This window comes from Nyctereutes procyonoides, unplaced genomic scaffold (assembly GCF_905146905.1).
Source record: "Nyctereutes procyonoides isolate TBG_1078 unplaced genomic scaffold, NYPRO_anot_genome, whole genome shotgun sequence".
NCBI lineage: Eukaryota > Metazoa > Chordata > Mammalia > Carnivora > Canidae > Nyctereutes > Nyctereutes procyonoides.
In genome coordinates, this window is record NW_026575145.1 from 3,835,781 (window position 1) to 3,858,145 (window position 22,365).

At 35.6% G+C, this 22,365-nt stretch overlaps 1 protein-coding gene across 6 annotated transcripts in view; it reads right to left on the bottom strand.

Annotated features, from left to right (window-relative positions):
* The window catches only part of TOGARAM1 (TOG array regulator of axonemal microtubules 1), a 75,929-nt gene that overhangs the window by 10,952 nt on the left and 42,612 nt on the right, over window positions 1-22,365 (bottom strand). For 5 of the 6 annotated variants that reach the window (XM_055309089.1, XM_055309092.1, XM_055309091.1 and 2 more), the window contains 8 exons: window positions 21,072-21,247; window positions 20,197-20,350; window positions 17,065-17,218; window positions 11,044-11,149; window positions 10,188-10,423; window positions 9,626-9,784; window positions 5,758-5,884; window positions 4,801-4,919 (listed from right to left, as the gene is read on the bottom strand). In XM_055309089.1, coding sequence (XP_055165064.1) covers window positions 4,801-4,919; window positions 5,758-5,884; window positions 9,626-9,784; window positions 10,188-10,423; window positions 11,044-11,149; window positions 17,065-17,218; window positions 20,197-20,350; window positions 21,072-21,247 — 1,231 coding nt within the window. Of the gene's footprint in view, window positions 1-2,940; window positions 4,130-4,800; window positions 4,920-5,757; window positions 5,885-9,625; window positions 9,785-10,187; window positions 10,424-11,043; window positions 11,150-17,064; window positions 17,219-20,196; window positions 20,351-21,071; window positions 21,248-22,365 lie in introns of those variants that run through there. The other variant, XM_055309093.1, reaches the window with a different exon arrangement.

Sequence of the window (22,365 nt, forward strand, 5' to 3'; positions counted from 1 at the left end):
TTCGTATTGTCACAGATGGCATATTATTATTATTTTAGTGACTGAAAAATATTCTATCATGTATATATACACATTCATCTGTCATGGGCACTTAGGTTATTTACATGTCTTAGGTATTATAAATAATGCTGCTAGAAACATGGGTATTTGAATGTAAGACCATAAAATTCATAGAATAAAACATAGGTGGTAAGCTCATTGACAATGGTCTCAGCAATAATCTTTTGGATATGACAATAAAAGCAAAAATAAAAAGTGGGATCATATTCTGCACAGAAGAAACCATCAACAAAATGAGGAGATAACCTACAGAATGAGAGGAAATATTTCCATATCATATACCTGGAAAGTGAAAGAGGCTAATAACCAAAATATATAAAGACCTGATACAACTTAATAGCAAAGCAAACAAACCAACCAGAAAACAAAAAAACCTACAAAAAAGCCCAAACAGAGATGCCTGGGTGTCTCAGTGGTTGAGCGTCTGCCTTCAGCTCAGGGTGTGATCCTGGAGTCCCGGGACTGGGTCCCATATCAGGCGTCCCACTTACATTATATTTAAACTGATTTAATATTATTTGAAAGTAGACTATGAGAAGGTAAAGATGTATATAAAGTATGTTTATTACATAGCCCAGAACAATCACTTAAAAAACAGAAACGGAAACAATGAGATACATAGAATACAACAAAACAATCACACACACACACACACCCCTCAATCAATCAATTCAAAAGAAGGCAGCACAAGAGACTCATTTTAGACATAAAGACACCTGCAGATTGAATGTGAGGGAACAAACATTTATCATGCAATTGGACATCAAAAGAAAGCCCGAGTAGCAATATTTAGACAAACTAGATTTTAAACTGTAGATTGTAACAAGAGATGAAGAAGGGCATTATTTCATAATAAAGGGGTCTATCCAACTAGAGCTAACAATTGTAAATATTTATGCCCCCAACTTGGGAAGATGCAAACATATAAAACACTTCATAACAAACATAAAGGAATGCATTGATAAGAATACAATAATTGTAGGGGACTTTAATACCCCACTTGTAGCAATGAACAGATCACCTAAACAAAAAATAAACAAGGAAACAATGGTTTTGAATAACAGACTGGACCAGAAGGACTTAACAGAAACATTTAGAACATTTCATCCTAAAGCAGCAGAATATATATTCTTTTCAAGTGCACACAGGGCATTCTCCAGAACATACTAGGTCATAAATGAGGCCCAAACAAGAACAAAAAGACTTAAGATTATACCATACATATTTTCCTACCACAATGCTATGAAACTTGAGGTCAGGGACGCCTGGGTGGCTCAGTGGTTAACCATCCACCTTTGCTCAGCATATGATCCTGGAGTCCCAGGATCGAGTCCCATGTCAGGCTCCCTGCATGGAGCCTGCTCCTCCCTCTGCCTATGTCTCTGCCTCTCTCTCTTTCTGTATGTCTCTCATGAATAAATAAAATCTTAAAAAAAACAAAAAAAAAACAAAAAAACAAACGAGGTCAATAACAAGAAAAAAATTGGAAAGACTAAAATACATGGAGGTTAAACCACATGCTACTAAACAAAGAATGGGTCACCAGGAAATCAAAGAAGAAATTAAAAAAAAAAAATACATGGCAACATATGAAAATGAAAACATGAAGGTCCAAAACCTTTGGGATACAGCAAAAGGGGTCCTAAGAGGGAAGCTTGGGTGGATTAGCAGTTCAGTGCTGCCTTCAGCCCAGGGCGTGATCCTGGAGACCCAGGATCGAGTCCCACATCGGGCTCCCTGCATGAAGTCTGCTTCTCCCTCTGCCTGTGTCTCTGCCTCTCTCTCTCTCTCTTTCTGTGTGTGTGTCTCTCATAAAAAAATAAATAAAATCTTAAAAAAAAGGGGGGCCCTAAGAGTGAGGTATATAACAATACAGGCCTACTTCGAGAAGCAAGAAATATCTCAAATAAACAACCTAACCTTAAATCTAAAGGAGCTATAGAAAGAACAACAAAGCCTAAAACTAGCAGAAGGCAAATAATAAGTATCAGAGCAGAAATAATAAGAGAAACTAAAAAAAGAGTTTCTAAAATAAAACTAAAAACACATCAATGAAAGCAGCAGTGGTTCTTGGAAAAAAACTAATACAATTGATAAACCCCTAGTCAGAATTAATAAAAAGAAAAGAGAAAGGACGCAAATAAATAAAACCATGAATGAAAGAGGAACGATCACAACCAACAGAGAAGAAATACAATTATAAGAGAATATTATAAGCAATTATATGCCAACAAATTAGGCAATCTGGAAGACATGGATGCATTCCTAGAAACATGTAAACTACCAAAACTGAAATGAGAAGAAACAGAAAATTTGAAGAAACCCATAACCAGCAAGGAAATTGAATCAGTTATCAAAAATCTCCCAAGATATAAAAGTTAGGACCAGGTGGCTTCACAAGGGAATTCTATCAAACATTTAACGAAGAGTTAATACCTATTCTTCTCAAAAGTTTCCAAATTCATTCTATGAAGCCAGCAATATCCAGATTCTAAAACCAGACAAAGACTGCACTAAAAAAGAGAACTACAGGTCAATATTCCTGATGAACGTGAATGCAAAAGTTTCAATTTGCTGGTATTTTGTTGAGAATTAACAGTACATTAAAAGAATCATTCACTGTGATCAAGTGGGATTTATTCCTGGGCTGCAGTGGTGGTTCAATATTCACAAATCAGTCAACATGATACACCACATTAATAAAAGAAAAGAATCACACGATCCTTTCAATAGATGCAGAAAAGTGATTTGACCAAGTATAGCAATGATTTATGATAAAAACTCTCAAGAAAGTAGGTTTGAAGGGAACATACCTCAACATAATAAAGGCCATAATGAAAAATCCAAAGCTAAAATCATCCTCAATGGGGAAGAATTCAGAACTTTTCTTCTGCGGTCAGGAACAAGACAGGGATGTTCACTCTCACTTAAATAACATAGTACTGGAAGTCTTAGTCTCAGCAAGCAGAAAATAAAAAGAAATAAAAGGCATCTGAATAGGCAAGGAAGAAGTCACACTTTCACTATTTGCAGATGACATGATACTTCAAAAATCTACCAAGAAGTTGCCAACTGACAGATTAATGAATGACAGGATACAAAAATCAATGTACAAAAATCTGTTGCATTTCTATACACCCATAATGAAGCAGCAGAAAGAGAAATTAAGAAAACAATCCCATTTACAATTATATCCAAAACTATAAGATAGTTAGGAATAAATCTAACCAAAGAGGTAAAAGATCTGTACTCTAAAAACTATAACACATTTAAGCAAGAAATTAAAGATGACACAAAGAAAAATATTCCATGCTCATGGGCTAGAAGAGCAAAGATTAATAAAATGTGTGTATCACCCAAAGCAATGTACACATTTAATGCAAATGCTAACAAAATACCAACAGCATTTTTCACGGAGCTAGATCAAACAACCCTTTAATTTGTATGGAACCACCGAAGACCCTGAAGAGTCAAAGCAACCTTGAAAAAAGCAAAGCAAAGCTGGAGGCATCATGATTCCAGACCTTAAGTTATATTACAAAGCTGTAGTGATCAAGACAGTATGGTACGCACAAAAGTCAAAACACAGATCAACAGAACAGAATAGAAAACCCAGAACTGGGAACATCTGGGTGGCTCAGTGGCTGATCCCAGATTCTCGGGATCGAGTTCCACATCAGGTTCCTTGCATGGAACCTGCTTCTCCCTCTGCCTATGTCTCTGCTTCTCTCTCTGTATCTCTCATGAATAAATAAATGAAATAAAAAAAAAAAAGAAAAAGAAAACCCAGAATTGAACCCACAACTATATGATCAACTAATCTTTGACAAAGCCAGAAAGAATATTCCATGGAAAAAAGATGTTCTTTTCAATAACTGGTGTTGGGAAAACTGGGCAGCAACATGCAAAAGAATGAAACTGGACCACTTTCTTACCCCATACAAAAATATAAACTCAAAATGGAGGAAAGAACTAAATATGAGACAGGAAACCATCAAAATCCTAGAGGAGAACACAGGAAGTAACCTTTTTGACATTGGCTGTAGCAACTTCTTATTAGATACGTCTCCTGAGGCAAGGGAAACAAAAGCAAAAAAAAAGCTATTGGGACTTTATGAAAAAAAATCAACAAAGCTAAAGGCATTCTATGGAATGGGAGAGGATATTTGTAAATAAATGACATACCATATATGTCACATGATAAATGTACAGACACATGAAAAGATCACTCATCATCAGGGAAATATAAATCAAAACTACAATGAGATATCACTTAGCACTAGTCAGAATGGCTAAAATGAACAACACTGGTTGGTGGCACCATAGGTGATTGGTTAAATTGGTTAAATTCTTCTTTTAATGTTTGGATTTTCTAAAGTTGGATTTTCTAAATTTTTTTCACTAGTCATAATTATGTACTACTTTTATAATCAAAGGGAAAAAGTAAAGGCTATAAATTAAAATCAAATTAATCAGAATTAGCCAACACAGGTCCAATATTGACAAGTTCAACAGCACAAAAGCTTTAATAATGGTTAGTGCATATAAAAGCCAGTTGCTGTGAGAATATAATTGCTTTATTAAATATAATTACCTCACACTTTCTAAGTTCTTACCATCTTTTAAAACTCCATTAAGTTTTGACAAATACCCCTGGGATAGTTCATAAAAACATCCAAATGAGACTACTATCACTGGGGAGTAATTTTTCTAATGATGTGGAATATCAAATGATCCTACCTTTCAGCTGAATTAAAAGCATCTCTAGAAATAGATGATGACCTTGTATTTCCAACAGTGCCAGTATGAGATCGTCTTCCTTTCGCTGAAGGAGTATCTAGTGGTATCTCTCCCAAGCCCTTTAAAAGTAATATAGAGAAAGGCAGTGTAATAAAACTCTTAAAACTAGTAAAGTGAAATAATTTACACTATGTAATTTTCATAGAAGACATTATTGATCTTTTTATAAATGAATACATTTTAATAATCAGCTATGCTTATGCTTTAATGGGTATCAATATATAAAATAAAAAAATATATAAAATACCTTCTAATTAGTAAATTAAACAAATATGTGATCAACTGATAGGAAAGATATTGGCTGGGTAAAATTTTAAAATTTTAAAAATTAATATGCTATATTTTATAACTATTCTTAAACCTATCTCATAAAAATAAAAAAATTCAGGTTAAAGAAATGATGTATCTAACGTTGTATAGTTGGCTAATTCTCAAATCCAAGTCTTTTTTTTTTTAATATATTTTTTTTAATTTTTATTTATTTATGATAGAGAGAGAGGCAGAGACACAGGCAGAGGGAGAAGCAGGCTCCATGCACCGGGAGCCCGACGTGGGATTCGATCCTGGGTCTCCAGGATCGCGCCCTCGGCCAAAGGCAGGCGCCAAACCACTGCGCCACCCAGGGATCCCTCAAATCCAAGTCTTGATTCAAACCCAAGTCTTGTAACTCCAATAAAGCACATTTATATTCTACTAAATATCAAACTTCTATTCAATAAACACTTAGTGACACTATGAATGTGGATTGCAAGTTGTTCACTTGCAGTTGTTGAAATGCTACTGTAGCTATATTCTGAATGGTTAACAGAGAAATAATCAAAGAAGTTATTACTTCTACCTTTAGCTTCCTGGTACTTGCTTTTAAAGATGTTTACAAAATAAACTTTTTCCACATACCTTTTGCCGTAAGCTTTTAACAGATTCCTTAATATATGGCAAATCTTTGGATGGAACATATTTTTCAAGCATTTTATCAAAGTTTGGATGACACATCATAAGGAAAAGCATCTTCCGACCATAGTACCTATGGATATTTGAGAAATACGCAAATAATTTCATATATCTTAAGCTCAATTTCTGTCCTTAGATGCAATTTTAATAGAAAAAAACCTGTTAATATCGTCATCCCTATCTTAAATAAGCCACTGAAATGTAGTTATACTAACTGAACTAGAGTACAGCATTCTCCTGCCCCTCACTTTTAAAACTACTAAGCTCCAAATCTTCAAATCTCTTTTTGGAGAACCAAAAGTTTGAATTCTACTTTTCAGGTACTGTGGTCCAAATCAGGGCTAATATTTGGCAGAACTGTGAGTTAGGAGAAGCTTGTCTTTGTCCTGGGCTCTCCGCTCAGTGAGCTTTTGCTGCTCACCTATTGGTCAGAGGTGTTCCGACCTAAGTTAACCTTCCCAAGGTCTGTATTTTTTATATTTCTTATCCTCTTTCCTTTTTCCCACTGCCAAAACTTACCTGGGTTCCAATTCTTTAAAAACCTATTCTTTGCTACCAAAAACATACCCAAAGTTACTTGATAAATCATGGATGATACATAATGAATGTGTAATGCTCTCCAAACTAAGTTTTTTTGTTATGGTATATAAACTTTATTTTTTTTAATTTTATTTATTTATTCATGAGAGACACAGAGAGACAGAGGGGCAGAGACACAGGCAGAGGAAGAAGCAGGCTCCATGCAGGGAGCCCGACGTGGGACTCGATCCCGGGACTCCAGGATCATGCCCTGGGCTGAAGGCAGGCGCCAAACCACTGAGCCACCCAGGGATCCCGGTATATAAACTTTAAAATAATTTTTTAAATAATTCTTTTTAGGATAAAACCTTATGCCAAGATACCGTTCTGATGGCAGAACCACAGATCTATCATAGAAGTGCATATTGGAGATATTTTTGGATAGAGAAGTCTTATAGTACCTTGTAATTATACCATATTACAATTCTTCAAAGAGGCTTGGTCCTAAAATTAATTACAGTTATGCTTTTTTCTGCAACTTGTAATATATGGGACTAGAAGAACCAGAGAAGGCAAGGGGATTGGGTGGGGAATACAGAATAATCTCAGGAATATGTGTTATCAACCAGGCCTCTTCGATTGTAATGAAATTACAGAAAGGGAGGTAGTATCAGAAAATAAAAATTACCGTTCTCTCCTCAGAATCAGAATAAGGTTCACACCTTGATAAGCAGTTCCTAATCAGTTATAGTTTCAAAGATGATTATAACTTTTAGCCCAGAACATTAAGGTCTATAGGTCCATTATAGGCCCCATGATAAGAGATTGGCTAAAACAAACAAGTAAACAAACAATAGGGACACTAAATGTGAGAAATAGTAAGACTGGAAAGTTGTAGCCATTCTATAATTTTAAAACTTCAAATAAGAAACCAAGAAATGACAAAATGGATTAGAAGAACTACCATGTCATTAAGGAAAAGTTACACATAACAACTATAAATTGTTTTGAACTTTACTGTGGTATACACAACTTCCAAAATGGCTCCCCAAAGATATCCTACTCTAATTTCTACAATTTATAAACATGAGATATAACTTCTAGGATTGGGGATACCTGGGTGGTGCAGCAGTTTAGCGCCTGCCTTTGGTCCAGGGCGCGATCCTGGAGACCCGGGATCGAATCCCACATCGGGCTCCCAGTGCATGGAGCCTGCTTCTCCCTCTGCCTATGTCTCTGCCTCTCTCTCTCTCTCTCTCTCTCTCTCTCTCTCTCTCTGTGTGTGTGTGACTATCATAAATAAATAAAAATTAAAAAAAAATAACTTCTAGGATTATGTTATGTTATACGATATAGTTGACTCTAAGTTATGGAGATTTCCTGGGTGGACATAATTTAATCAAATAGGCCCTTAAAAGCACAAAGCTTACTATGGCTGGTAGCAGAAGAGGAAATCAGAGATCTTCTAAGCACAAGGGGTAGGTATTCAACATACTATTGCTGGCTTGAAGATGGAGGGGGGGGCTGCACAAGAAGGAATTTGCGTGGCCTTAAGGAGCTGAGTGAGGACCGTGGTTAACAACCAGCAAAGAAACAGAGACCTAAGTCCTTTAACTACAAAGAACTGAATTTGGCGAACAACTAAAATGAGTTTGGAGGCAGATTCTTCTACAGAGCCTCTAGGTAAGAGCTCAGCATTATCATTATCTTGATTTCAGCCCTGGAGACTTCAAGCAGAAAAAGCAGTTGAACCATGCAAGACTTGTACCTTAAAGAACAGTAAGGTAAAAAAAAGTCTGAGTTGCCTTAAACCACCATGTTTGTGGTAATTTGTTACACAGTGACAGAACATGAATACACATTGACTTTATTAGTTTCTGGAATCATGATTTCCTTAAGATTAACTCCAATTACCTAATCATGGATACTTTTGTCTTAAAATGTTAATAATTTGTTATCCTTTACTTTAGTCTCTGAACTCAGGACCCACCCTCCTCCCTTTAATCTATCTTCAAATGTAACTGCCATACATTTTTAGGTTTCATATTAGACATTATCAATCATATTAGACATTTTTAGGTTTCATATTAGACATTATCAATCATGAGGAAACCTAGCCTAACAGACATGTAATTTGCTTAAGGATAAAAAGTGACTGGGGTTATGAATTGAACCTAGGCTCTTGACTATATCCAAAATTTCTGTCACCAATACAGCTAGGGGCACCTTACCCAGTCAGTCAGTAGAGCATATGACTCTTGCTCTTGGAGTAGTGAGTTCAAGCCTACATTGGGCATAGAGTTTACTTAAGAAAAAAAACATGTTATCAATACAGCTAATGTACCATCCACATCTTAATTATTTTGTTATTTTTCTCTGACTGTTCTTGACCTTCATAAAATTGTTCTTCAAGTACAGCAGAGATTTTTTTAAGATTTTATGTATTCATGAGAGACACAGAGAGAGAGGCAGAGACACAGACAGAGAGAGAAGCTGACTCCTCACAGGGAGCCCAGTGAGGGACTCAATCCCCAGACCCAGGATCATGCCCTGAGCTGAAGGCAGATGCTCAACCACTGAGCTACCCAGGCATCTCCAGCAATCAGAAATGTATGGGATTTTCTAAGAGCAGCCATCTCATGTCTCAGGAGACAATACATTATCCATTTTGCTTTCTGTCTTTTCCATGTGTACCTATTTCCTTGATTTCACCTAATTGCTTGGAAAATCTATCATTTCCCATAAATGCCCATAAGGAAGTTCTTCTGCCACTTTTCTGACCACTCCTATAGTCTTGTGTCGTTTTCCTGCAGTTCATCCCTGTGACATGGCATCTCACTACCCAGAAGTATGTAGTGTCATCTGTAAATCTGGAGAATTCACTGTGCACTCCCTCAACATCATTTACGAACTGGTTAAATAAGTCTATCCCCCAGCACCAATCCTTGGGGACCTCACTTGTTTGTTTGTTTGTTTATTTATTTATTTTTATTATTTTAAATATTTTTATTTATTTATTCATGAGAGATACACAGAGAGAGGCAGAGTCATAGGAAGAGGGAGAAGCAGGCTTCATGCAGAGTCCTGAGTTCAGAGACTGAGTCTGACGTGGGACTCGATCCCTGGATTCTGGGATCATGCTCAGAGCCAAAGGCAGATGGCTCAACCACTGAGCCACCCAGGTGTCCCCTCACTGTCCATTTAGAAAAAAATGTTTATTCTTTTTTAATCCTTGCTGCCTACTTTTAAGCCCTTATCCTAACAGACTCAGCAAATATTATTAGCAGCTATTCACCTGGTTTCTTGTGAACTGTCCTGAGCAAACCTGGCAGCAGCTGGTAATATGCGGTCAGCCATATCCTTTGTTCCAGATAAAATACGCTCTGGTTCCATATATTCTACTACATCTGATAAGTGTTGGGCTGTACATCTTCTTACTGCGATGTGTAAATGGCTACAAGGAAACATGATCAATTGAAACAAAGCTAATGTATGAACTACTTACCAAAGATTTAAATTTAAATGATTAAACTACACTTAACCCTCAACAATCATCTTTGAAAGCTAAAATGACATATTACATTAGTCACCACTCCTCAAGAAGTTAAAAACACAACAAAACTCATAATAACTGACATTTATTTAGTTCCAGATCTATGAATATAAATAAAATTATTGGAATAACAATATTATTATTTACATGCTCTGTATCTAATATGATGTTTATTACATAGGAATTGGTTGTTTTTTGACTGAAATAATACTAAAGTATTATTGCTTGTGTTTTTCCTATATCCTAGAGTGCAAACAACTGCATTTCTAGTTTAAGGATATGTCAAGATTATTTTGAACATTACCTTTGTCCTCCATTGATAAGAGAAACAACTGCACGTGCAGGAGTTACATTACTGACCATAGCTCTCAGTGCTTTGTCAACATCTTCTCTTATAAATGTATTTGATTCTCCAGCCTTGTGCAACAAAACTTTTACTGTAGTATCTAATTCTTGATCCATGCTTTTTTTCAGGTAAGTGAAAAGATCACTTAAACAGACCACAGCAGCACGAGAAACTCCAGAGCGTAAATTTTTCACCTAAAAAAAATTTCCAAAATGTACATTTTGCTGATATTCTGAAAGAAAATCAGTAATGACTTTGAAGCCAAATTTACTATTAAATAACATGTTTTAATACATATTTTCTTATGTCCTAAAAATAAATATTTAATAAAAATTTTTAAATGTTGCAAAGTGAGGTATAATCTACTTTTTTGCTTTTAAGTAAAATTTACCCTCAACATGGGGCTTGAACTCATGACCCTGAGATCAAGAGTTGCATGCTCTCCTGACTGAGTCTGCCAGGAGCCCCAAACCTGAGCTACTTTTAACTATATATAAGCCTACTCGTATCAGTTAGTACAGAGGGATTTTGTTTTGTTTTGTTTTTGAGAGAGAGCAGGGTTGGAGCAAGGTACAATGAGGGGCAAAAGGAGAGAAAGAGAATCTTAAGCAAGCTCAATGCTCAGTGCAGTGCCCCATGTGGGGCTTGATCTCATCACCCTGAGATCACAATCTGAGAAAAAATCAAGAGTCAGATGCTCAACCACCTGAGCCACCCAGGCATCCCAGAGGTACTTTTTAAAGGTCAAATAAATGTGGCATATTTCTCCTTTGTTATCCAAACAATACTTAATTCAGCTTAAGAATAAGTTTACCTCTTGAACTACTGCAAAATTTGTTTCATGTAACTTTGTATTCAGTATTTCAGAATGATAAGCAGCTAAGCATCTAATAAAATTCAGTCCTTCAATTTTCTTCTCCCTATGGGTAAAAGAAATAAATGACAAAAATCACTTATTAAATGGGGCCCAACTGGAATAGGATCTCAGATGTCTTCTTTTGTGTGTATAAAAAACTGCCAATGAGGAACTCTTGTTTTTCTCATACCATTTAGGAATTTCAAATAAAAAATATGTAAAATCTTGTTTGTTCAAATAGTTCTCTTTCATGATTCACAAGATTTTAAGAGCTAAAATCACCATTAACAGTCAAACTAAGTTAATGCTTTGTAAATAAAAAGGAATACTTCCTCCCTAGTGATAAGAATGTCATATTCTTTCTAGAGAACAGAAGAGAAAGGAATGACAAGAGGTGAGTGAAGCAATAAAAAAAAAAATGGAAGGAGAAAAGTAACTACCTTATTGGCAAATATATAATCCAACAGCAGAAACCACCAACAGATGGTTCTGTAATTTGTATTTTTCTTTCATTATCTGCCCTAATAAGGCAGATGAAGAGTAGGTGGATACTAACAAGACAGTGGGATTCAAGTGGGATGGATTCGAGTAGGATTTAGATAGAACATTTCTTTGTTTTTTTTTTTTAATTTTTATTTATTTATGATAGTCACACACAGAGAGAGAGAGAGGCAGAGACACAGGCAGAGGGAGAAGCAGGCTCCATGCACCGGGAGCCCGACGTGGGATTCAATCCCGGGTCTCCAGGATCGTGCCCTGGGCCAAAGGCAGGCGCCAAACCGCTGCGCCACCCAGGGATCCCAGATAGAACATTTCTAATGCGATGATTTTCATCTTGTAGGTTTGAAAAATGTGAGCCAAAATGAGTTCCATTAGTAATATTGTTATATTTCCTTACGTAATATTGATGGCAGCCATTTTTTTAAGCATTCAAATTCCCTGAATGACTTATGGAAAACCCAGAGAAAGGACAAGACCTAAGAACCCAAGGAAGCAAGAGTTAACCTATTTAATAGCTGTCTGATTCAAAATTCTTATTTTTTATATAAGCATAAAATAGTTTACAATTATAGAAACAACCTAGTTCTATACAAAAAGTAACAGAAAGTACAGTTAAGAGATAGAGGCAGGAAAAGAAATTAAGAAAAAGTGGTGAAAATTTTTCCAAATTTGATCCAAACTACAAAAACCCCCACAACATGGGATATCATAATCAAATTGCTATGAGAGGTATTAAAATACAAGGTCAGGGAGCAATATTAAAAATACAGCAGTATAAGAGGATAGAGAAAAGAACACTAATTTAGTTAAAGTCATGAGAGAAGACTTTTCTGAGGAGGTGACATTTGGCAGATACCCACATGAAGTGAGAGAGAAAGCACTGGTAGAAGGTTCAAAGAATTAAATACAAAGATCTTGAGGCATAAATGAGCTTAGGTATTCAGGAAATAGCCAGTTGTCTAGAGTAGATAAGTAAAGCAGAGCATGGTAGGGGATGAGTCTACAGAGAGGCAATGGACAGAAAATGAAGGGCTTGGTAAGCTATAGAAAACAGTTAATATTTTTTTTTCTAGTGTTCTAGGGGGACCCTAACATGTTTTAACAGTATCAGTCTGGCTGTTGTTATGAGGCAAGCAATAATAAAAGTATGCCAACCAGTGATGACACTACTACAGCCAGGTGTGACTTGGATTACAGGATCAGCAGCCAAGGTATGTTCTGAAAATAAAAGAATTGATGGAATGTGAAGAAATGAGAAAGTCAACACTGACTTGGTATGAACAACCAAATGTTCATGGCAGAGCTATTAACTAAGATGATGAACACCGAGGGAAAAGAAGATTTGGGATTAGGACGAGAGGAAATAAAAACTTGTTTTAAAGATTTTTACATCTAGCCCATTTGGGATCACATAAATTATTACAGTGTTTATCTTTTCATATAGTTAGCTGATAAAAAGCTTTCATCTGCACCCTGCATACTCATGATAATGGTAATAAAAGTCGAATTGAGACAGTTTTCATCCATAACTGAAACTCAAATCTTGATCAACTGATATCAAATCTCACATAGCCCAGTCACATTTATAAAATGAAGGTTAACCAGTCTATTCACAGCATGGGATTAGTAGAATCAAACATTTTGAAAGTCTGTCCTTGAAGGACTAAGAAAAGTATGTTCTAATCTTTACATGAGGACTCTACATTCTTTATCTCCCATTACCATGTAATGGAGTTATATTTGCAGTTCCCATACTAAAGACCTGAGAATTTATCCCTAAAAGCATGAGCTTAAAATATAAGATTGCCATATTAAAATTTTTGTTGACATTAGTCCCAGCAAAGGCTCTGGAAAAAAGAAACAAAAGCGCTGGCTGTCAATGTCTTCTATTTATCTAAATGTGGATTCCTAAGGAAACTCGACTCTCCATTAAAGGTATTTTTAATGAATTGGGCCAACTTGTAAAATGTATGCCACATTTAAAATCAGGTATACTTTCCTATATTAGTGTTTGCTCCTTTACCTAAGTCAAATAGACTTGAGGGAAGAAGATACTTAAAACTTTGTATTTCAGTATGAGTTATCTGATTTGAATTTTCTTTACAAAACTCGAACTCATTAGAGTCATGTTTATCTGCTTAGCAGTTTAGGGAACAATTTGGCAATTTTTTGGTTTTTTGAGATTATTCTCTTTTTTTTTTTTTTTTTAAAGATTTTATTTATTTATTCATGAGAGACACAGAGACACAGGCAGAGGGAGAAGCAGGCTCCATACAGGAAGCCCAATGTGGGACTTGATCCCGGGATCCTAGGATCACACCCTGGGTTGAAGTCAAGTGCCAAACCACTGAACCACCAAGGAATCCCCAGAGTATTGTTCTCTTAAAGTGCCAGTGTTGTTTTTTTTTTTTAAATTTAATTTATTTATGAGGGGGGGGGGCAGAGACACAGGCAGAGGGAGAAGCAGGCTCCATGCAGGGAGCCCAATGTGGGACTCAATCCCGGGTCTCCAGGATCATGCCCTGGGCTGATGGCAGCACAAACCGCTGGGCCACCGGGGCTGCCCTAACTTCCCTTTTGATTGCTTTCTTAGATCCATGCTTGCTTCTAAGTGTGCTAATTTCAAAACATTTAGAGATTTTCCAGGCATCTATTCCTAATTTCTAATTTAATTCCACTGTAGTCAAAGAACAAAATGTGCATAATCTGAATCCTTTTAAATTACTTATTTTATGTTTCAAAATATTATTCTTGGTTAATGTTCCTTGCGGACTTGAAAAGAATGTAAATTCTGTTGTTTTAAGTGGAGCATTCTCTAAATGCCATTAGGTCAAGCTAGCCAATCATGTCATTCAAGTCTTCTATATCCTCACTGATTTCTTTCTTCTAGTATAGTAATATCAATTAATAAGAGAAAGTTGTTGAAGTTCCAACTATAATTATGAAATTTATTTCTTCTGGCAGTTCTACCAGTTTCTGCTTAATGTACTAATAAAATTCTGTTATATGATATGATAAATAAAATCAGCATCACTTGATGAATTAACCTTTTTATCATTATCATTATAAAGTAATCCTTTTTATTCTCAATGTGAAATACAGAATTCTAAGATGGCACCCATGATTCCTGCCCCCTGATATATACCACCCGATAATACCCTCCCGCCTTGAGTGTGAATATAAGGGGATATTATTTCCCTCAGTCGTGTTATATTATATGGCAAAAGGGATTTTGCAAGTTGTCTGACAGCTGATTCTCTGTCCATGTCTTTCCTGTAGCTTCTTCAACACATGGAAGACAATTATTATTATAGCTATAATGTCCTTGCTAATTCTATCATCTGTATCATTTTTGCATTGGTTTCAATAGTTGGCTTTTTTTTCCTTCTCAGTATGGGTTGTATTTCCCAGCTGCTTTGCATGCCTGGTAATTTTTTTTTAAGCTTTTTAATTTATTTATTCACGACACACACACACACACACACACAGAGAGAGAAAGAGAGAGAGGGAGAGAAAGAGAGGCAGAGACACAGGCAGAGGGAGAAGTAGGCTCCATGCAGGGAGCCTGACATGGGACTCGATCCCAGGTCTCCAGGATCACGCCCTGGGCTGAAGGTGGTGCTAAACTACTGAGCCACCGGGGTTGCCCATGCCTGGTAATTTTTTATTGGATATCAGTCACATAGCATTTCACCTGAGATAGTTTTGTATTCCTAAATCATTTTAGAGCTTTGTTCTGGGATGGAATAAGGTTATTTGATAAATTTGATCCTTTTAGGCCTTGCTTTTATGCTTTGTTAATGAGCAGGGCCAAACCAGCCTTTAGCCTATGGTTTATTTTTCCACACTAAGAAGCAACTCTTCTGAGTTTTCTACTCGACGCCCTGTGAATTATGAAGTTTTCCACTGTGCTGATGGGAATAAGAAGTATTCAGGGATTGTTCCCTGTAATAACTCCATTCTAGCTCTAGCTTCGGGTAATTTATGTACATTTATGCCCTGACTAGCATTCAGCTAATATTTGAGAAGAATCCTCTGAAGGTCTTCAGAGTGTTTTGTGAAGCTTCATCCTCTCTAGCACTCTGCCTTGCAAACTCTAGTTACCTTGGAACCCTCCTAAACTCTCAGCTCCATTTTCAACTCTGTGGTATTTACACAGTTTTCCTTTCTTTGAGCTGTGACCTGGAAACTCTGCAGAAAGTAAGTCAGGGCAATTGTAGAGTTCACCTTGTTTGTTTCCTGTCTCTCAAGGATCACTATTTTTCATTGTCTAGTGAAGAATATTTTGAAAACCACCGTTTCATATATTTTATACAAATTTCTTTAGTTCTTTCAGATATGTAGACAAATCTTATGCCTGTTAACTCACCTTGGCAGGAAGTGGGAAATCAAGAGTTCTATTTTGGATATGTTAAACTTAAAATGTCTATAAGCATCAAAGTGAAACTGTCAAGTAGGCAGATGGATTATAAGCTTAGAGCTCAAGAAGATACCCAGTATCCAGACATACATTCAGCTGAATGTAATCATTTAGGAAAAGGGCTGGCAAACTCTGACTCACAGATCAGATCTGGTTCCATCAGATTTTCTTGTAAGCAAAGTTTTGGAACATAGCTATATCAAACCAACAAAAGGAATAAGAACATACTAAAGCAAGAAAAGAATCAATAGACTCTGATTTTTCCAAGGTGAAATCACAAAGAGTGTGTCGATTGTGTCAAATGTTGCTAAAAGGTTAAGATGGCTGCTAATAAGTAACCAGTATAGATTTAGCAAGATGATCACTTTCATAGTTTTATTGATGGAGTGTCATGGTAGGGAGTGTTAAGAGAGAATTAAACGTTGAGAAGAGAATATGAGAAAAAAGTAGACAATGAGCCAGCCTTTTGGAGGACTTGGCTAAAAAAAAGGGGAATAAAAGAAACGTGAAGATGTGCAGTTTAGGGTGGTTTTATAAAAAATAAGAGATATTACAGCACATTTTAATGTTGATGAATATAGTCTAGTAGAAATAAAAGTGAGGATATGGAGGATGGGGATGCAGAGAGATATTGGAGGAGAAGGAAAGGAAATGGGACAAGTGCAGCCAGTATACACTCCAACTGGGCTGGGTTGAGTGGCTGCTGCAGCTATGCTAGTAACAGATAAGTATTTCCAGGATTGTTACATGATGTATTTCACAAAGAGACACTTGGAGAAATAGTGAGATTTGTATTCTAGTAGCAAAAAGTTTATGTAATCCATAATAAAGCTAAACTATGTCCTTATGGTATATAAATTATAACTGGTAGTAATACAGTGCTATTAGGATCAGAGTTCAGTTACACTAATATGTTGAAACAAACACAGACTGTCTAAGAACTATAATAATCATTTCTAAGACTATTTTAATAGGAAATGTTTCAAAGTTTTAAATAAAAAATTTTCAGAAAACTTCTGGAACTCAGCCTAGTTTTAAGGTAAGGATGGTGAGCTTACCAATCTTCATCAGCTAAAAGCCTAAGGGCTTCTGTCAACGCTATTTCTGGTTTGGAAAACGGCCGTAGTTCCGATGTATCCATTATTTCTGGACTATGAGTGACAGAAGACATCCTTTCTTTATATTGTGGAACAGCTCCAGGAGAGGCTTCACCTAAAACAAACAAAAAAAAACATATTAAATAAAGCATCAGAGAACTCTGATACAAAGGATATTCTGACCAGATTCCATGAATATTTCTTATGGAAACTAAAATTATCAATTTAATCTTTAACAAAAATGTAATACCCTATTTAAAACTTTACTTTTTATATACAAAATTATTAAATTATATCAAATACAAATATGTAAGTGGTTTTTCACAGTCATGAGTCATATAATAAAAGTCTAGCTTTAAGGGATCCCTGGGTGGCGCAGCGGTTTGGCGCCTGCCTTTGGCCCAGGGCACGATCCTGGAGACCCGGGATTGAATCCCACGTCGGGCTCCCGGTGCATGGAGTCTGCTTCTCCCTCTGCCTGTGTCTCTGCCTCTCTCTCTCTCTCTGTGTGACTATCATAAAAAAAAAAAAAAAGTCTAGCTTTAAGAGCCAAAAATCAGTAAGAAGTATTATGGTCCCATTTTTCAAAAACCTGTGGATGTACACTTGTTTTACTATACAACTGACAGCTGAAAATGAAGCTTCATAGCACCCGTGTAAAATTTTTTTTTTAAGATTTTATTAATGAGAGAGAGAGAGAGAGAGAGTGTGTTCCAGCGCAGGCAGAGGAACAGAGGGAGAGGGACAAGCAAGACTCCACATTGAGGATGGAGCCTGCCAGGGGGACTAGATCTCAGGATCCAAAGATCATGACCTGAGCTGACCAAGAGTCAGATGCTTAACCCACTGCGCCACCCAGAAGCCCCAGGGTAAAGAATTCTAGCTGAATTCCAAAAATACCAATTTTTTTGTGTGACCAGTGTTAAATTAATGGTCTATTACAAATCCTAAGACCAGGTGTGGTAATAAGTGATATTTTTTCCATAATCAAACATTTATAAACTATTTTCCAGATGTAAGGCATTGTCTTACACAGTAAGGAAACAAATCATTGTCATTGAGTGCTTAGGGTAATGCCCTCGGGGCACCAAACAATGTAAGACACCTGCAGTAGAGGTGTTAGGAAAAGATAAAAAAGATCACATAAAATGTGAATTAGCATTTTTTAAAAAAGATTTATGTATTTATTTGAAAGAGAGAGAGAGAGCGCGCACCATGTGCAAGTGGGAAGGTGGGGAGAGGGAAGGGAAAGGGAAAGGATCTCAAGGATCTCAAATTCAGAGCAGAGCCCAATGTGAGGCTTGATCCCACAACCCTAAAATCATGACCTGAGGTGAAATCAAGAGTAGGACCTTAACCGACTGAGCCACCCAGGCACTCTTGTATTGGCTTTTGTAAATAGGTAAATATTTATTATTTTTTCATGTTACATTTTTTAAAAAGGTAATATCAGGCACTAGAAAATGACTATCATAAACATATTTATCAATTTGTACTATTTGCTACTATCTGCACTTCTCTTCCTACTGTTAACAGTACTAGCCAGTATTTTTAGGGTTTAGGTAAGAAGTTTGGTGGGTTTTCTCCCCCAAGATTTTATGACATTAATAAATAGTGAAATTATTTAAGAATGTTAGCAAATAGACTTAAACTTCACAAATGCCTACATTTAACTGGTTTTTAAGGATATGTTTAACCAGTAATTTTACAGGTCAATATCTGTCATCAGTCATACTTAACGATTATTAGTTTTGAGAATACAGAATTTTTTAAGAAAATATTTTATTTATTTATTCATGAGAGACAGAGAGAAGGAGAGAGAGGCAGAGACACAGGCAAAGGGAGAAGCAGGCTCCATGCCGGAAGCCCGACGTGGGATTTTGATCCCAGGATTCCAAGACTACACCCTGAGCCAAAGGCAGGCATCCTGAGAATACAGAATTTTAACAAGTTTTCTAAACTTCTTGCATTACAAAAGAAATACAAACTAGGATAAATCAGACAGTCATCTAGTTCAAATCTCTTTTACATTTATCTTTGAGAGCTATTAAGTATGTTGTCCAAGATCACATTTATATATTTATTTTTTTTCTAGATTTTTGTTTTGTTTTTTTGTTGATACCTAGACTTCAGAACCAACATAAATTTTAAAATGTTTATGATAGTTCGGTTTACTCTTCAGTAACATTAAATAAACAAAAATCATAAGCAATAATTCTTAATGTTTATTATAGTTCGTGTGATTTTTTAATTTCAATCTCTCTGATTTTTCCAAGTTGCTACTACACCTAAGACCTATTTAATATTTTTAAAAATAGCTCTGAAAACATGGAAGTCACTCTTCGACAGGTACAGAGAACCCAGTAAGTACAGAACAGCAGGTTGAATAAGTGATAAATACAATGCTTTTTTTAAAATCACGATCTAATATAAATCAACTTCACAATTTCTTTTAACCTCAGCTATAAAATGGGATACCACTCCCTAGTGAAACAGGACTATTTGTAGGGAGTACAGAGGAGACTTTTGAGATAATCTGGATCTTTGAGATAATTTGGATATTTATAGAGGCAGAATATTGAGGCCTATTTCCAGATTACAAAGTTCATTAAAAGGCAGGCCTGATAATTATGAAGCCAGGTCTGTGTACTGACTCCTACTAGTTTAGTGCTCTTTTCATCACAAATGCAATTAACCATATGGTTCTCTTCAGCTTAACCAGCATTTGTGACAGTATTCTTTATATTTAAATAATTTACTTGCCTGAATCTGAAAATACTAAAGATGGTGACCTTTTTAAATAAGTCCCCCCTTTCAATGGAGGCCTGAGGACAATATTTTCTAAAGGGGAACTCTCATTTTTGATATTCCCACCTCATCTCCAAAAATATTTAAGTCTAAAAGGGAGAAAAGGAATCAATCAACTTCCTTTTTATGAGAAATAGTATTTATTATAATAGAAGATACTGGGTCTTGCAAATTTCAGTGTTATAGTTCAACATATTGCATTATTAGCCTTCAGTTAAAGCACAGGTACACGATCTTTAGAATATTATCAGTTAAAAAACACACCAAAAGTTAAATTACACTTACTTTCAGATGTCATTTTCTCAGTTCCTGTATGTTTCATTCGCTCCCAGGAATTCTGTTCCTTCTTTTCACAATCTTTAATGTCAAAAAGTTCTTTTTCCTCTTTTCTCTTTTGTCTCATCTTGTCATAAGTAGATTTTGAAATAGAAATTTTAATCTGAATGAAAAAGTTGAAATATCTGAAAGCATTCAGGGAGTTTGACATTTAAAATAACTATCTTTATCTCAGAAAACTTTATATAAAGTGTCTACATATAAAAAATAAACTATACATTTTTTAGCCCTTATTTCAGGAATTCCAAAATTGAATTACATAGCACTAATATCGTAACTAAATTTGTGCTAAGGATACCAGTCTGTTAGTCCTAGAGTGTCCTAGAAGATTGTTGAATATGTACATACACACACACACACACACACACACACACACACATATATAAAGTACATGTATAGTATAAAATACACTAGATATTTTATACCAGAATGAGAATGTATTTGCTGGAAAGGTGAATAATCCATTACTTAAATGATTAAGGATCAGAAATTTCAATTATCCAGAGATTTTAAAAATTTTAATCAAAACACCTTCACAGGGAACCCCGGGTGGCACAGAGGTTTAGCGCCTGCCTTTGGCCCAGGGCGCGATCCTGGAGACCCGGGATCGAATCCCACGTCGGGTTTCCGGTGCATGGAGCCTGCTTCTCCCTCTGCCTATGTCTCTGCCCCTCTCTCTCTCTGTGTGACTATCATAAATAAATAAAAAATTTAAACAAAACAAAACAAAACAAAACAAAAAAAACAAAACAAAACAAAACACCTTCACCCCAAATCTGATGAACATAGGTCAGTTTATCCTAATAATCAGCAAATAACCTTACATCTTTTTCATTCTCAATATCAATACATGATGGAATACTTTGCTGGACTGCTCTTCCATAAATTCCTGATGGTGGTTCAATGCTTTGTTTAATTGAAAATGTATCTCCATTTTCCACAGAAGGTATTAGTGATTGGCTGCAGGCCGCTGGTGCTGAATTTGGACTTCCAAATACACCTGAAATTAACCAACCATCAAATTGCCATTAAGTATTTATGTGATGTCACTTTGATAACAAAGTTAAACACAAGGCTCTTGACTTTAAGAAATAAATAATATAGTTAGCAAGAAAAACATGTTAAATAAAAATATAAAAACAAATACCCTAACAGGACAATCACATAGGAGGTATCACTGGCCATTTCACAATATTAAATGAGAACTACATATTGCAATAATTAGTTCACATGAAGGAAAAGTTGGTATGAGCTGGGTGTTTAAAATTATTTCAAGGAGCAAGGATTTGAGCTGGGATTGGAAGACACAATGGATTTGGACAGGTAAGTAAAGAAGGAGGGGACATCCTATGAGATGGGAATGCTTACAAGCAGAGCTGAACAAGTATAAAGCATGTATGTGAAGTAAATAACTTAGTTTGGTTGGGTACAAGGCAAACAGAGGAATAACAGAAACTAAGTTTGCAAGGATAGGTTGAAGCCAATCTGAGAAGGGTCTCAAATTAAATTCATGAGACTCTACCGAACAATCAGGAAAGCTTTCCAAGCATTTCATTCTATTCCACTGTATTTACCAAAAATAAGATGTGTATCTTCAATGTCTATCATCACATTTTAGTTTTTTTATTAAAAATGAAACTAATTGAGATGTGGTAATTAATGATGGGGAAAACTTTCACAATGTATGTGGATATCAAATAATCATTTTAAATGCTTATAATTTTATTTGTCAATTATACTTAAAGTTTAAAAGAAGAAAGTTTTATTTGCAAATATATTGTTCCAAAGGTCCCCTAGCCCTCCAAAATATATATAACAAGTGTTAATTTTGATTTGTCTAGGCTCTATGGAAAATAATAAAATTATATTAATTACTAAGCTGATAAATGATAAATAAGGGCTATTATTTGAACTTAAAATATGATAAAACTGTCTTAGCTATCCTAAAAATATCTTAGAAGTACCTAGACTGAAGCTGTCACATAATACATCGCTCTGAAAATTACTAACATCAATTTACTGTTAGGTTAGAAGACAGAAATGTAAAATTAAGTACTCACTTCTAATTTTTTCAATATAATGATTTTTTAAAAAGAAAGTTCTAATAAAAAAGTTCTA